The sequence below is a fragment of the Dysidea avara genome, chromosome 10 (genome assembly GCF_963678975.1).
Source record: "Dysidea avara chromosome 10, odDysAvar1.4, whole genome shotgun sequence".
Lineage (NCBI taxonomy): Eukaryota > Metazoa > Porifera > Demospongiae > Dictyoceratida > Dysideidae > Dysidea > Dysidea avara.
Window position 1 is genome coordinate 15,317,431 of NC_089281.1, and position 17,071 is coordinate 15,334,501.

General features: G+C 39.2%; 1 protein-coding gene across 1 annotated transcript; it reads right to left on the reverse strand.

Annotated features, from left to right (window-relative positions):
* Nucleotides 1–784: 784 nt before the first annotated feature.
* Nucleotides 785–16,970, reverse strand: LOC136269397 (centrosomal protein of 70 kDa-like). Its single transcript, XM_066064947.1, has 16 exons — nt 16,862–16,970; nt 16,640–16,817; nt 14,590–14,713; nt 13,543–13,591; nt 5,738–5,785; nt 5,519–5,685; nt 5,141–5,323; nt 5,018–5,089; nt 4,472–4,526; nt 4,322–4,420; nt 4,102–4,260; nt 2,475–2,627; nt 1,419–1,578; nt 1,253–1,370; nt 1,012–1,091; nt 785–913 (listed from the first exon to the last, which is right to left on the reverse strand). The coding sequence occupies exons 1-16, from the start codon at nt 16,913–16,915 to the stop codon at nt 849–851; spliced, it is 1,764 nt and encodes a 587-aa protein (XP_065921019.1). The 5' UTR covers nt 16,916–16,970; the 3' UTR covers nt 785–848.
* Between the last annotated feature and the right edge of the window lie 101 nt (nt 16,971–17,071).

The following is a 17,071-nucleotide window of genomic DNA, read 5'->3' on the forward strand; positions in this document are numbered from 1 at the left end:
GTAGTCAATCGTTAACAACCTAATAGAACAGTCACTAACTTCAGTACAATATATAACATGATTTTTGGTACTCCTACAAAAGTTTATCCCTTGCAGAGCAAACACTGGCCAATGGTAGTCTGAAGAGTTTAGCCATGTGTCATTTATCTCAAAGAAACATTTAACATTGACACCTCAGATCACTACCAGGTAGTCTTAACGTACGAATTGTATGTCCCCTCCTCAAAACAAACTGTTGCTCAACATTGTTTATCTCACTAAGACATAACCACACAAGCCTCTATAATGAAGGTTAAAAGCTTAACCGTGGTTAGCACACAAAGAATCACGCACGTGATGCAGAATGCGCCATTTGTTGACTCGTGTGATCGAACTTCAACTTGTTCGTGCGTAAAAGTGCCCCGCCCACTCCCAACCCTGTTCTACAAATTCCACCACATACTCCCTTACTCCTAATAGACAAGGAATAAGGGGAAAGGTCAGACCCGTCTCTACAGCACGGGCTATGGAACTCTCGCCCAGATAGGCTCGAGTTAGCTGCAGGGGCCAAAAACCCAACATCGAGTCATACAGATTACAACAAAGGCTCGAAAAACAGCTACGCGCCTGTCACCGACCTGCGCTAAGAGGGGATCACGTGACACCGGATCACGTGATGAAACAACCTGCCCACCTGCCAAAAATATAAATGTTGATGCCACCAACATCGACAACCACAAAACGTGATTCGACAAATGTGCTAACTGAGAGTCAACACTACAGGGATTATGATACATAACCAGCCTTCTCTGAGTAGTGCAATTATTTTTAAAAACACATTCACAACATAGTCACTATGGTGTGATGGATCACTTTCCTGTTCTTCTGTGTAGGTCATGTAGAGCTGGAGAAATGGCACCGAGTGTGTGTACACCTGTGGGGGACGGTGTGTAACAGTGTGCATACATCAGTGGGGGAGGGTGTATAACATGTTGTGTAACCATGTGCAGTTTGATGGGGTGACAAACTCACCTAAAAACTCTTGTATTTCAATAATGACTTGTTGGAAGGCTGGGAAGAACCTTTGACACAATTTTAACCTCTCCACCACCCTAGATACATTGATGATCAACATGATCAACAGATTACACATATAAAATGCATAATCAATGGAGAAAGCAAAATTTAAAGATCACGCAGTCAACAGATTAAGTAAGTGAGTACATTACAGTAGATCATGCACAATCAACAGGAGGTCAACAAGTCACTAAACTGGTTAGGGTTGGTGATTCCAATTTGTTCCACTATTTGTGCCATCAAGCCAGTGTTGTCATGGTTACTAGCCAACCGCTCTACCACGGCAACTAGTTGCCTCCCACTTGCTGAGTCATCTATCATGTGATGCAGGTCATGTTATCCAGTGGATCATGTGAGCTTACCAAGATGGAGGATGGTCTTGATTGTCTTTAACACGTTTAGTGTCTCCTCCATTGTCATGGCAACACGGCTCATTGATGCATACACGCCACCCACCCACTTGACACCAAACATCTGTTGGTAGTGGGTAACCATGGTAACTAGAGCCTGTTGCTGGGCAACCTGCAAAAGTAGCATCAAAAAGACAATATGTATATGGTGAACCGCTGTTATCACATAACTATAAGTATACTTAACTTATAGATGGGGAAAAACGAAGTTTGGTCAAAGATGCAAAAGAACTCAAACCATAACCACCAAACCTGCTATTATTGAGGGCAAATGGATAGATTGTGGCGCAGCATGAAATAGTGAAAAAGATGACTAAGATTATGCTGCAAGATGCTCCCTATCAGTAATAAAATTTTACCAGAAACAGTTGATGAAGACTAATCTAACATGTTATTCAGTTTATTACTCCTTCCCCCATATAAACAACAAATTCTTGTACTGTAAAGTCTAGCTTTGTTACTATACATTATGCATACCCAATTCATCACTCCCTTCTCCCATATAAATAAATGGACAAGTTTTCTTCTTTCTCAACAGGTTCTTCTACATTATAATACTGTAACTCTTATGGTCACTTGTGCCTAGCTGTTTATTGCCTGTTTCCGTTAATGTAACTCTGGTCGATCGTCGATCAAAATATAGTCTTGGGGCAGCATTTAGATGTGGCCTAAAAAAAGTCATCCTCACAAACTGACTCAGTACAGAAGACACAGTTTCTCTGCTATTATCTCTGTCTTTAGTACAACTGAAGATAATTTTTGTACAACGTACGAAGCCAGAACATCAGAAGAAATAAAAATGATTGATCTGCTGCACATTTTGGCTGACAAACTTTAAGTATTATATAATTAATTAGTTAATGAAGGTAAGGGATGGCAGCTTTTGTGCTTTAAAATACAAGTACTTTTTCATAAAGTGCTTAAGTACCAGCACAAGCACAAATGCTACAATACGACAAATACTTGAAAGCACTTTTAAATAAGTCGTGCTTAAGTTAACACAATTACCTTCCTATTGGGATCCTTTAGTAACCACTTCCTCAACAAGCCGGCCATTTGTTTAGCAGATAGTGTGGAGTACTCACAAGTGTCACTGATGTGGTGTTTGGGTCTGTGTAGCTTCAAACTGTCACAAACATCAGCAAATACTGCATACAACTCCTATAATGAGCACAATAGTTATGATTGCATAATTGCGTGTACAAGTGTGTGTGTGTGTGTGTGTGTGTGTGTGTGTGTGTGTGTGTGTGTGTGTGTGTGTGTGTGTGTGTGTGTGTGTGTGTGTGTGTGTGTTAAGACCATGTCAGTCAGCACTTCCACAAGGTGACCCATGGGCAATGACTTTTAGCCAGCTAAGCTGATGACGATCACGAGATCGGGTTACTGTGTGCCAAGCCCAGGATGCTGCCTGATAGTATCACTTGGTACACACCAACCTGGTACCCCTGTGGAGGTTTTGCAAGCCTCCCAGGGGATACTGAAGTCTGCACTTAGGACAGGCACAGCTTGGTGGACATTGTCATAATGCCAGGGCACATGCTACTGGAGTTTTATGAGTCTTCTGGTTTCCATGTGGCTGTGTCATGACCATTGCCAGTAAACCAGGTGTGTACTGGTGGCATGACTGTCCACCTTTGTTGCTGTCTGTCCCTTCCAATTAAGAAGGCCATGTGACCCAGAGGGGCAGTGGAGAAGGAAGGAAGGTGTGTGTGTGATTGCATTTACAGGGAAACTCTAGTGGGCATTTAGCTACATAATTGAAACGTTCACATGTGTGAGAATGCCACTGTCAATTTCTAATAGAACAATCAGTTTACCATTTCAGATTACGTTCGTTGTACAGTCAGTCCTGCACAATATAAACACCCTGGTATCCTGATTATTAAGGTGTCTTGATTTTACAGGTCCCTTAGGACTCAACTAGTTGGTGTTCTGCATTAATTGGTATGCCATCAATATAGATAGCACTGACCTCTATCAAGAAAAACTATCTACTTTACTGTATTAAGCACAAATTTTAGTGAGACAAAACATTTGCAATTGCAAAGCAATAATGTAAGTGACATCACAATTTGATTTAAGTATTCGTGTACCTGTGGCAAAAGGCAATGGACTTTACCTACGATGATGTCACGAGCACAAGATGGCCACGTCATTTGGGGAATGTACAGGCACCTATGGAGAAATTGTTTGATCGAGCCAGGGAAGGAGATATTGAGCTCTAAGCAACAGGTATGGGTACAAGACAATATGATACGCAATTTGCATTACATGCTGGAAATTTTTGAGATAGTGCTCGTTTGCACTTTGCAATGGTTTTCGTTACTTTATTTTATACCCATACCTGTTGGTTACTGATTGGTTACTGATTGGTATCTTGCTTCACGATTGAAATATGATCAATCAAAACAATATGATCAATCAAAATGATGTCACGAACACAAGATAGTCGCGTTATTTGGGGGACTAATGTACAAGCGCCTATGGAGAAATTGTTTTGATTGATCATATTGTTTTGTGGATAAAGCCCATAAAAACAGACAGTTTTAGTACAAATCACATTATGTGGAAGTGTGACTTCTCTTGCTTATGAATACTAACATGTGTAAACACCCACATCAAAATACATTATGACCTTTAGTCCATTGAGTTCCTTCAGCCATTGTTTAAGAGTGGGTATCACATGATCCCATGAGTAATGACACCAGGTCATGTGACCATGGTGGGGGGTGGGGCTGTGCTGCAGGACTGGTGAGTTAGGATGTGCCATCAAATCCACCACACCAGCTAGACACTGTAAGAACATACCAATTAATTTTGAGCCCAACCCATGCAGTCCATCAAGCCCCACCTACCTTCTCCATGTCTTTCATAGCCTTAAACATCAGCTGGTACTGCTGCAGGCAGGGTGTCACCTGATCAACACGTCCCACCCCAAGTACAGCACATATGGACTATTGAGGAGAACATGAAAAAAGTATATATAGTAGCTACCATTATCTTACCTCAAGATGTTTCTGAGCTTGATGAACCTCCCGCTGTTCTGAGTTCAGTAGAGTCCTGGAGCGTGGGTGAATAACATGTGCATACAAAACTACAAAAACAAATCCACTGCCTGTTACACGGACATTCTAACTGGCACACCACAAGTTATAAGAGCATGGATGTGGGGAGAGAAGAGGTAATCTTTTAAGACAATACTTGATTGATAATCAAAATACTCTAATAGAACAGTCACTTTTGATACCATCTAAAGCTTTCATCATTTAGTCGTAGTGAAGCGTCTATAATATCACCTCAGACTTTTCTCCAATACCACTCAAAATGGTATGCATACTGTTGTTGTGTGCTTCTAACTCCACTGTGTAAGTTATATTGTGGTCTTCCAACTTGTTAGCCCCATGAATAGAAGTCAGTACAAGTACATATTCTTGGGGACAGCACTAGTACCATACTTCATGGGTAACAGTGTGGGAATCCAAATTATCAACATACACATGCACAACATAGCAACAACTAAAATTACACACAAATACATTGGAATTACATACTTGCACTGCATCAATTCTTGCTCTAATTGTTTCACTCTCTTTTGCATTTGTCTAAGTTCTTGCCTCTCAGGTCTGCAACCATGATAGCATCTTGAAATATAATAAGAGACATAATCAACTGACCTGTTCTGTAAATCTAGTTGTAATTTAGTATTCTTATATTTCAGGTTGTTGAGCTGTGTCTGCAGCACATGAAAGTCAGTCTCAAGTTGCTGGTCAGGATATGGTGGCAATACAATAGTCTTCTTCACTGGAGAGGATTGTTGACTGGAAGCTGTATCCGACATGTGTAGGTCTGTACTCAACCTGTTGGGGTGGTAACAAGGATGTGTGGATACATTACATACAGTACAACATGTTGACTTGGGACTTCTGTTTTTTAGCTCACAATTGTGGCTAGCACAAAACTAATAACTAAATTTGTAGCTGTCAAGTGGTAATTTTAGTGTAGGGGCTTATTGATTAACACAGGAATATGGTTTACTCTAATACAACATTCACCTCAGTGTGGCTAGCTGATTTTTCAGTTGGCTGATTTCTGTCTCTTGTTCCAAGCATTTAGTCTGCAGCTCCTGGCATGTTGCCACAACACCAGTGTGATCCCTTTTAATACTCTCCATCTGCTGGGCATGATCTTTCAGGGACACTAAGTGTACCTCCTCTAGTTCCTATGGCAACAATCAAATCAAACACCATGCAGATTCACTACACATAAAACACCTTGTACTTAGTAGCTTGTAAGCTGAGTTGTTTCTGTAAATTGTCAACCTGTATAAGATATACACATGGAATTTTCAACTAGAGTAGGGACCATAGCACATCGATAAAAAATACTGAAACAAGCTGGAGTAGTACACGATATTAAATCACAGTAAAACAACAATAAGTGTTATATCCCTACTGTGCTGCCCATAGCCTTAGCCATTATCAAGTTACACTTGTCTGAAGGCATCAGGACCACACCTAGTCCTTTGTGGTCCCTACTATACAGTATTATTGTACTGTATGATGTACTGTAACTTTCTGTACACGATAAATTAATACAAGTGTAAGAAAAAATTAGAGTAAGGACAATGTGGTACTCCAATAATAAGTAGTAACGTACTGTATCTATTTTCTGCACTTATTGGTAGCACAATTACTGTAAAACAATAAGAAATAAATATCCCTACTGTGCTGTGGAGATTCCATATTGAAAATGCACAACAAGGATATTGTGTTATAGTACTGCAATTGGGCATTATGTATTACTCTGATCCAGTATGTTTCAGTAATTATATAGGGGTACTACGTTCCTACTCTAGTTTAAAATCCCTAATGTTTCTTACACTTGTTTATGACCCCCTCCTGTAAATTCATGACCCACACATACCATATATCACAATACTTCAACAAATAAGGCCAGGCAAAGTAGATTAATAGTTTCTCATCAACTGCCTGCTCCGCTTGTAATAAAACAATGCTACCTCAACTTTCATTGCTGTGCTTATAACGTGCCACATCCTCTAATGTACATGACGCACTCCGTGTCGCCTTATATCTGCTACAGTGGATGAAGAGCTTGCTATCTCATGGACTATTTGTAATGTGTCACCAGGAGAAACTTTTATAGTCTATATGAAAAGCCTCGGGTAGGATCACTGAAACTCCTTCAACAGTTTGCCGTGAAACTTCAACACAGTCATTTAGCTTGCACACAGGTGGGAACAGGGAGGGATAATCTACATGTTGTGGGCAGCAAAATTATTTCTCAATGATGTCAGCAATTTGGTTTGTTCTGTAGACTCAATGGAGAGAAGAGATTGCTACTACCAGTACTTCTGACCATAGCTCAAGACACCCGCTGCTCTATGCAACAATTATAGCAAGTCAATTAGCACAGCAAAGGATGAGTGAGTTACGTAACACATTCACACCTACTGTAGGAATAAAAAATGTTTAATGACATTTTGACTCTGTTTATTAAAAAGAAGTGGAGTGATGGTGGTGATACACATGATAAGAAGTCCATTGCTGGTGTGACATATTATGGTACATAGATGAACATCATTCAACACTTGAACAACAGTCTTGTTCCATACCAAAGCTGTTTGACAAATGTGTGAGTTGCAGTACTCTGAGAAAAGCAAGCACAGAAAGCTTGACATTGGCAACTGCAATCTGGATACCCTTACAAGACATGTCCAACATTGATAGAAGTCAGATCACCAGTTGGATGCAACAGCAACAATGGAGAGAGTGTGTGTGCCAATCGATGACAGTGATGGATGACTACTGTACATACTTGAGAGAAAAATGTAAAAGTATGAAGTTAGTACATGATGTTAATGTTGTTCCTGACTCAGACCCTGGAACAATTTCTTCCCACGACTGCTCCAGTTAGCTACCGAACTGCTCCACTCAATAACATCATGAGAGAGCATCCATGTTACAAGAGAGTTGGTTTTAATGATTTCTGTACTATAAACCCAAAGAAAAAATAGTTAATTTAAAAATGAAGTAGGGATCTATGCAATAAAAAGTAGTGAAACAAGAGATGAATGATGCATATTATTACAACATAGCTTGATGGGAAAGTCACTACTTTGGCACAGAGCAAAATAATTATTATAGCTAATGTGCCAAAGTAGGGACTTTCCCATCGAGCTATGCTGTAATAGCATGCATCATTCATCTCTTGTTTCACTACTTTTTATTGCAACTTCATTCTTAAATTAACAATTAAAAAAAAATTATTTGTTTAGTTTTTCTGGTGTAGCACAGCTAGCTAGACTGTAACTTGTGACTGTTCTATTAGAAGATCAGAATGACTGTTGTATTAGAGTATATCTCGAGTCAGCCGAGGGGTGAGCAGCTAGCTAAGGGCTGGGGTGAGGTCATCTTGTTTTAGGGCTCAAACGAATAGTGGTTTTTACTATTCGAATATTCTTTATTCACAACTACCGAATATTCGAATATTCTTTTTCAGCATTGGTATGGATAAGATATCAATAATCTTGCGGTTGTACAAGATGTCTCTTTAATACAATTCAGAATAAACATGATTTGACCACTTGTGTCATAGATATGCTTATGTGGGATCAAGAATTTCCATGTACTCTACCACTGATGTTATATATTTCCTTTGAAACAAATATTTGAATACCAGAAATGGTATTCGAATATTCGTTTGAGCCCTATCTTGTTTACTGTACAGTGGAACCTCAGTTATCTGAACCTCTTGGGACCAGGGGTGGTCCATAAGTTTGAAAAGTTCATATCTCTGAAACTGTGTATAAATAACCTTAGAAGAGCTTTAAAAAACATAAATATTGTCAACTACCCTAATAGAACAGTCACTACTCTAATAGAGCAGTCATTTCCGTAGTTCAGTTAACCGATAATCCGGATAAGTGGGTCCGGATAATTGAGGTTCCACTGTAAATAGTTAAGAGGTGCATGTGGTCTCCGTATCTATCGCTATTAGTCCACCTATATAGATATTTATTTGATGGGAGTGGTCACGAACCTATCATGAATGGGATCCCAATTGCAGAGTTGCAAGCAGACATCTAGCTAATATATCTCTTCTATAGTAGCGCCGGGACTGAAGCGCTTCTGAAATGCAACTCAGCCAGCTCTGAAATAATTCTGTGGTGTCTAAATATGCTGCTGAAAGAAAGTGTTGATATATTCATTGGATGAAGAAGACAAGCAGCCTGATTGAAGATAAAAGAAAAGGCGCAGAGGGCCTATGCTCGTTGGAACCACATCCCACTTGTGAGTTTGTTATTGTGGCATAAAATGGTGGCTGTACGCTGCTTCGTTTGGCCTCTAGCCTTGCAACTGTGGTCAGGCAGTCAGGCAGACTAAAAATTGAGTTTTGGCGATTTAAAAAAATTCTATATCTGGCTACCTGTAAGTGTTTTGTTATATTTAATGTACAGTATTGTATGGACTAGTACTATTCTGTAAAGGTCATTTTTGTGGCGTAAAATGTCTCTAGGATAATTTTTAAAGGCAGAATTTTTGGTGGCACACAAAATTTTCGAGGGGATCCCTACTTAAACAGTACTACCATACCGTTTGATACCAGACTTAGAAAGAAACGTCTCACTGTTCCCTGGTATTCTTTACACTGCAAACATAGGAATGATAGGGTCCTGTTTCTCTGGAAGATTCCAGAATCTGCAACAACTTAAAATGTTCGTATCATCGACAGTATCAAGAGAACTTTACTGTTGTGCTAACATTTACGTGAGTATGCTGTGTTGTTTAGGGACCAATCAATGTTTTTTTTTTTATGTATGGATGACAAGCACTGTGTGAAAGTAGGCAAACCTGGTGCACCAGTTGCAGCTGCTGAAGAGAGGGAAGCAAGTACTTTAGTGTTGTGTGATACAAAATATTTGTATATTGCTTATCTCAATTATTGCACACTTAGTTTATCACAATACGATAAATTATCACGATATGTAAATCAGTATGAGACCCTGGACAGATGTAGCATTTATACATACAGTATACAAAAAGTACAACACAATGTAGCACCACCTAACCAACTAGAAGTCTCTATTAAAGAAAATTAAGTTTTGCAGTACTGTCCTAAACATCATTAGACTATGGCACGCATAGTATGCTTTGAAGTCTAGTTGTTAATGAGATATTTAAAATCCAATAGATACCCGCAGGTAGGTATCTAAACTGGTTAGATACCCGTGACAAAATTTTGTCACTTGCGTCACGTGTTTTGCTGGATTCCAGTCACAACAGCCATCATAAATCATCGCTAGAGTGTAAACAAAGCATCGCTCCGGATAATAAAGATGATTGTATTCATCCAGGAAGCCTACCAGTGAGTTATTTTAGCACTAATTCGATCAGGAAGCCACCAATATTGGCAGTGTCCAGAGCCGTAGAGCCATAGTCTAAATCGGTTATTGTCCAAATCCATGGTATCTTCGCTATTTCAGAGACCTTCGGAATGGCACATAATCACTTCGGGCTTCACCCTCTGTGATTATTGTACCATTCCTCAGGTCTCTAAAATAGCAAAGATACCTGGATTTGTGCAATAACCTATACTTTTCAGCAAACTTTGTATACCATTGTGTCACGATAATATCACAATATAAAATTTTCTACTTTTAAATCGCGATATAGAAATTTATCATGATACACAATATTATCACATCACTAAAGTTCAGATCCAAGAGTTTTCAAATATACGATCCTGATTTCACATGGTTTCCCCTAATACCCACAATTCTTTTGGGAATTATTAATATTACAGATTCAGTTGATGGTTCATGGTATGACGGTCAGGTGTATGTTGGGTTTAAGGAAGCTATATTTGAACCCTCAAGTGCCTTGAGGAATGTCTCTGAACTGCACAATACTGTTATGGCTGAAACTGTAAGCTTCTACTGTAAAAACCTGTATTGTTTCTTTACACAGATGGTGGATCAGACCACAGAACCACCTTCATTTCAATTCAGCTATCTCTTATATAGCCCCTTTCCTGAATCTAGATTACCTCTGCACTGCCAGGACTGCCCCTCACAATTCTTAATCCAGTGGAGAGGATAATGTCCATCCTCAACCTAGGCTTTCAGAGTATTGGCCTTATGAGGTCAGAAATCTGAAGCAGCATTGAAGAATTGTAACAACCTTGAACTTTTGAGAAAAGCAGGCATGAATGTTAAAGATGAAATTGCAGAGTCAACATCCCTTCTCTATGATGTGATTTCTCGCCTTCAAATGAGGTCTTCAGTGAAGAACACTTTAACTTTGTTTGGGACCTACATGGTCACTAGAGCGAGGTGCTTTTATTAAGGAGGTCATGAAGTACACCTTAGCTATGTTTGGGACCTACTTGACATGTTCACTATAGTTGTATTACAGACACCAAATCAGATTTTACTTACTATACAAATCACATACTATATAATACCAAGAGTTCATAATATATATACTAAGGAGAGTATCCTACTCTCATATACCCCTGTAGAAAGGCGTATTGTGAAGTTATGACGTAACACTTCTGAGTTCGCCCATTTTTCTTTGTATAATTAATGATGTCATTAGTTGAACATGGTATCGATTGAACGCGTGCTTACCAACATCGCTAGCAACCAAATTAACTCCAGCTCTAAGCATTTCTCACCCAACTACAATCGTTCCTTCATGGGTTAAGACCGCTTCATAGACGTTTCTTACTAGGCCATTCGCAAATATGGCTATCCTGAGCGTCGCAAGTGTGAAACGGTGCTAATGATTCTTGCACTTTTACGGCTTCATGTATGTCACAAACCACAACATCTTGTCGTTACGTCATAACTTCACGATACGCCTTTCTACAGGGGTATATGAGAGTAGGATATTGACTTTATCCACAATGACGTCACGGAGCACAAGATTGCCGCATTATTTGGGGGACTAATGACAGGCACCTATGGAGAAATTGTTTTGATTGATCATATTTTACTCATGAAGCAAGATACCCAACAGGTATGATCATAACGTAGCAAAAGCCATTGCTAATAAGTGTTATCTCAAAAATGTTCCAACATGCGATACAAATCATTCATTGTGTTGTCTTGGAAGGGGACTAATATACAGGTGCCTATGGAGAAACTGATCGATCATATTTCAGCCAGGGAAGGAGATATCGAGCTCTAAGCAACAGGTATGCCCCCCAAATAATGCAGCCATCTTGTACTCGTGGCGTCATTGTACCATTGTCACTTGTGACTGTCACCTAAATATGTTCATTTCGCAAACACAATTTGGACTGAAATGAATGAATGGCATATATTCAGGCAATTTTTCTAAGACATGAATACTGACCTGAAATATCTAATTATATTCAAGGGGCTGTCACTGTATATGTTATAGTTATATCCCGGTACGAGGGTGATATCATTGTTATTACACGAGTCCGAGGCGGAGGACGAGTGTAATAACAATGATATCATCCGAGTATACGGGATATAACTATTTTATATCCCAGTGCGCAGGAGTGCGCAGAAGTTTACAGATAGTAAATTAAGTTCCGGTTTGAGTTCCTGTCACTGTGCTCAAGATTTCGTCCGAACTGTGTGGAGATTCTACTTCGTAGCTACAAGAGAGACCTTACATACTGCCTACAAACTGTAGCGAAGGGCGGTGTTATGAAGCAGCGGTTCCAGGTACGATTCGCCTTTGTCAGAAGAATTGGTATGGTGGTGTCGCGTGGTGTGCAAGAGAAAAATAAAGACCAACAAGTGGCTACCATAGTCCGAGATAGAATGATGAAGCTAGAGGAAGTTAGTTCTTCACCATAGTGACCGTTGGGAGTGATTGCTGGAGCGAAAATCATCACGGACTATTCTTGACATTTGTTAAACTATCGTATTGGTAACTTGTAGTGTTATTGTGTAAAGGATTAACAGTTTTCTTGTAAGATTTAGCTAGTTCTAAGTGCTGTATTGGTGTGTTTTGTATCAATATTTCCTTATTTGGCTCTTTGTTCCATTGGTAAACAATGCCATTCACGGTTATTATGATGTAACGAAAGAGACTGAGTGGCTCCCCAACAGGGTGATAACTAATATATCGTACAGTAGCAGCGCCGCTCTGTCTAGCTGTATGGTAGTTATAACCCAGCGCGGCACTTTGATACTCCCACACACTGGGATGTAACAGCTAGTTATCATACAGGTCACAGTTACCTGGTTGTTTTTGATCATGCACTGTATCAAGAGTCCCCTTTACAAATATTATGAACTCTTGATTGTATTTGCAACTCATTCTAGGTCTAAAGTTTGCTAATTTACTCCTTCAGGCGCAATGTAAAAAATGAACAAACATAATTGTTGGGAGGGTTAACCAACAAACATACATTTCCTTAAAAGTCTTGTGAGCATAAACGGTCATCATGGTGCCCAGTATTTTTGCTAGAAACATAGAACAAAAAAAAAATTTAAGGCAGGAATTTTTTTTTCCAGATTTCCACCATCCCAAGTTTCACAGAGGGAAATTTTAGCTTCTTCACAATCTCTATAACACTCAAACAATGCCATTTTGATCGAGCTGCAAACTTTGAGGTGGAAAATTTTCGTGGATGACTGCCAATTCGCAAAAATTCCCTCTCAAAATAAATCCACTATACGGTACTGCAAAAGAGCCACAAAATAAGCCAAATTAAAGTGTAGTGTCAATAAAGTATAAAGAGTAGTATGTGAAGTCTATGGAATCTTTAAACCCTCAGGTGCTTAGTAACACATGAACACAGTGAGACTAAGGGCCTGAGGGCTTATTCAACAGATTCCGTATAATATACACTTATATGCACGAAATGTTTTGACCTATGGGAGATACACTAAAAAACCTGCTAGCAGGTTTGTAAAATGGTTAAAACCTGCTAGCAGAAAGAATTCAGGTATTGTGATCATCCACAAAATAATGCATTAAAGGATAGAAATTTTTGAATGAAACACAAAAACACACTAAGCCACATGCACAATTGAGAAATTTCCCCCACACTAGCACACCCCTCCACATACCTGATGTCTTGACTGATCAGTCTCCTTCCTCATCAGCTTCAGGTGGTCACTATTACGTGGTGTATATAACGGCAGTATTATACCTGTGCCAACACTTTCTCAACAGAATATGTATTTGTCTTCAGAAATAAAGAACATGAAATTGCAAGGACAAATAATTTATTAATAATTTGACTGAAACTTCCTACAAAGCAAATGTGTTTAAGCTGCGACACATCCTCCCACATAAGAACTGTTACAGCTATCCTCACTTATACCTGTCTCACTTAAAACTAATTTCATGAGCAAGCATATGTACAAACCATAATCAGTGTAACATGAATGGTATTATCTGACTTGTTGAATAGCATGGCAATTTGGTATAGCTATACCTTAGGGTACTTCCCTCAACACACACACATGTACACAGCCACTTATATGGCAATGCCTAAACCATTGCCTAGTCAAGGGAATTCAAGTTACGCACACCTGATTGCTCTATTAGAGTAAACTGTTGAGTGTGATTGCTCTATTAGAGTCTCTCATTCTCAACCATTTGCAATATTAAATAACACAAATTTTCTTCATTTAAACTCAGTGTGCGTCAATGATACCACTGGGCACAGAGACAAGGAATAAACATACGCAACGCAACTTGGCCCTTTAGGGATAACACAAATATTACAAAACCACAACACAAGATAAGTAATACTAGGGCTCTGCAATATATACCTACACACTGTATATTTAGTCATAGCGACATATTAACAAAGTCTCAATACTATATACTTGGACTCAATACCAAATTGTGATATCAAAATATCGAAAATACCGTAGTGGATAATAGAATACAACAAATTAGATGTTGTGGCATCAAAACAAACTGTGTTTACAGAATGGGTAATTGAGTGCAAATGTTTTTTTTTTTTTTGCCTTTCCACTTGCTAAATACCATTCCTATTCAACATTTGTCCATTCAAGGGCAATACCTTACTTAGGCATTATTTATATCAAATAAAGGATTTTGGCAATACCGCAGAGCCCTAAGTCATAACATAACCCACCTACCTCTCCTTGTTGGCATTGCCTAGTATCTGTTGTACGAGGTTCTGTTTACGCTCCACATCTTCTAGTAACGCAGTAATGGTGGTCTTCAATGATTGTAATGATGAGGAATCCAATGATACACCACCTAGTGTAGACATGTTCCCAGTTGTGACTGTGTATGGGGTTTGTACATGTACTATACACAGAAATCACGACCAATATTTGACAATTTCAATTCATAAGTCTATTAGAATTCCTGCTAAACTTTTCACTTCTCTACAGTCTACTGCATGTATCAAGCTTGTTATTCGTGGAAAATATTTCTACGCAAATCGTCAGCACTTAAGGTTACGGAATAGTTTTAAATGCGTGGGCGGAACAAATTACAAAACCTGCTTTAAACCAAGCAGGGATAAATAATTTCAACAACTGTGCTATGTTAGCAATACAACTAATTGTGCTTGTTTGTTTTTACTACAGAACAATGACTGTTCTTGGGTGTGTGGTCCACAATAGAGCGATGTTTTATAAAAACGCGCCGCCAAAAACCAGACTAACAGATTACTGAATCCTTCTAATTTCAACACAAGTGACTAAACAACTAAAATATCTAGGTCCTGTGGAAGCACTTTTTTTAAGTTACTGGTTGTATAGATGTTTTATTGAACTTTTAGTAGTTTTTTCGAGTGAAACAAGCTCTTTGAAGGCTTGTATCTGAGTCACTGGGAAGAAACATGCCAAAAACGCTTCCACAGGACCTAATAAATTTAATATACAGTATCATTATGCCCCAGAAAAGCCAATAGAGCCTACAGCTTTTGCTGTATTTGGCGGCGGAAAAACATGGTAGTGACAGCTGGAGCTGAGCGATGTACGGGCTGGCTTACCTGTGTTACTACAACAAATTTGTAAGTGTTCCACCTGCCTCAAACTACACTGTAGCTACATAAAAACATTAAATATGAAGAGCTTCACCTTCATTTAAAACTTTTCACCCTGCTAGACTGGTTTTATGGACTTCTCAAAAAGTATCGATAGTCATTCAAAATTTTGAATGATTGCCTGTGACTATACCGTAACCTTAAGTAACTATCTAACCGATCAGTACAAATGGTTGGCAGCATTTTGAGAGATTAATATCCTCGACCTCTTTATACGGAGCCAGAATTTTAGGCTTACAATTGCTGAGCTTTTCCCCTTTTAGAGGTAATGTATGGACTGTTACATTTTCAAGCAAGTGCTAATATTTTTGTTATTACTGTGATGGAGAAGAGACAAAGCAGCCCAACTCTAATCCTTAAGCAGCCCAACTGCAGCTTAAGGATTAGAGTGCCACCTCTTGAAACTACAATCTGCCAGCAGGTAAGTAAGTGCGGGTAATTCCGGACAGTGGTTAATTCCGGACACTTATATCGTTCTCAACAATGGAAGAATCCCTTGGCCTATAATTTGGTATGCTAATGCAGTGTCCTATGGCCTATCTACAAACCAAATTTGAAGCGAATCCGTTATTCCATCACGACGTTTGACACGAATTTGTATCGTAATCACGGGTATTTTTGTTCAAAAACTTTGCAAATGTTAATCTAACCAGGCAGCCCAAGCTCATGTTTTCGATTTTCAAAAGATTTATAAGAAGATGATACCCTCGGGTAGTTGCATAGCAAAAATCATAAGAATAGCTTCCTCCCAAAGGGTATGAACTTTCTACTTGATTTATAAGCTCCAGATGAGTGGTACTTTAGTCTCTACACTTTTAAAGAGGATTGGCAACCTGTAGAAGGCGCTACTTGTTTGTTATTCGAAGTGTCCGGAATTAGCCGCATGTTGTATTTTTACATGCTGTTAAATTTCCGATCATAACTCCTCAGCAGTTGATTGTATTGAAACGAAATTTGTACCGCAGATGCACCATAGGATAGGCTTTAAAACGATTCCTAGAGTTTGTGCTAACTCGTTGTGAGTGCAGTGTTAGAGTGATTTTATCAGAGTGTCCGGAATTACCATTTACCTTATAAAATTAGAGAGTACAGGTGCGTGTGTGTGTGCAGGGTATCACAAGATGACATACCATTTTCTTGCTCGCTGGTTGTGGTAAAAGATAACTCAGCAAACCCGTGATTCCTCAGTTGTTTATTAATATCATCCCATGAGCACTTGTCGCTCTTGGTAGGAGTGAAGAGAGGGGTAGACCTGGGGCTTGACGCGTTGCTGCTGTCTGTGATGACGCTGGACAGATTATAGCGCGCCTAGTGCATTTATCAAGAATATCAATAGCTAACACTGACCACACCTTGTATTTGTTGAGTAACTGTTCTATACGGTCTGTAGGAGAAGTCGCATCCATCGTTATCCTCCCGCCATAACACAAACTGTAGAAAATCCGGCGCGTTTCAGTTCCGTAAATTGTGACCGCATCTGTGAAAAAGGCTTAAGCCTTTTTTTTGTACTTGGCAATCCATAACTTCACTTGTGAATATGGTACCAGCCTGAAATTTGGTCA

Excerpts from the sequence above, each read along its gene's own strand:
- LOC136269397 (XM_066064947.1), bottom strand. The coding sequence starts at position 16,915 with ATGGATGCGACTTCTCCTACAGACCGTATAGAACAGTTACTCAACAAA. Across the intron at positions 14,714-16,639 it reads AACCAGCGAGCAAGAAAATG|GTGGTGTATCATTGGATTCC; the intron begins GTATGTCATCTT and ends TGTCTACACTAG. Across the intron at positions 5,786-13,542 it reads CTGATCAGTCAAGACATCAG|GTTGACAATTTACAGAAACA; the intron begins GTATGTGGAGGG and ends TATCTTATACAG.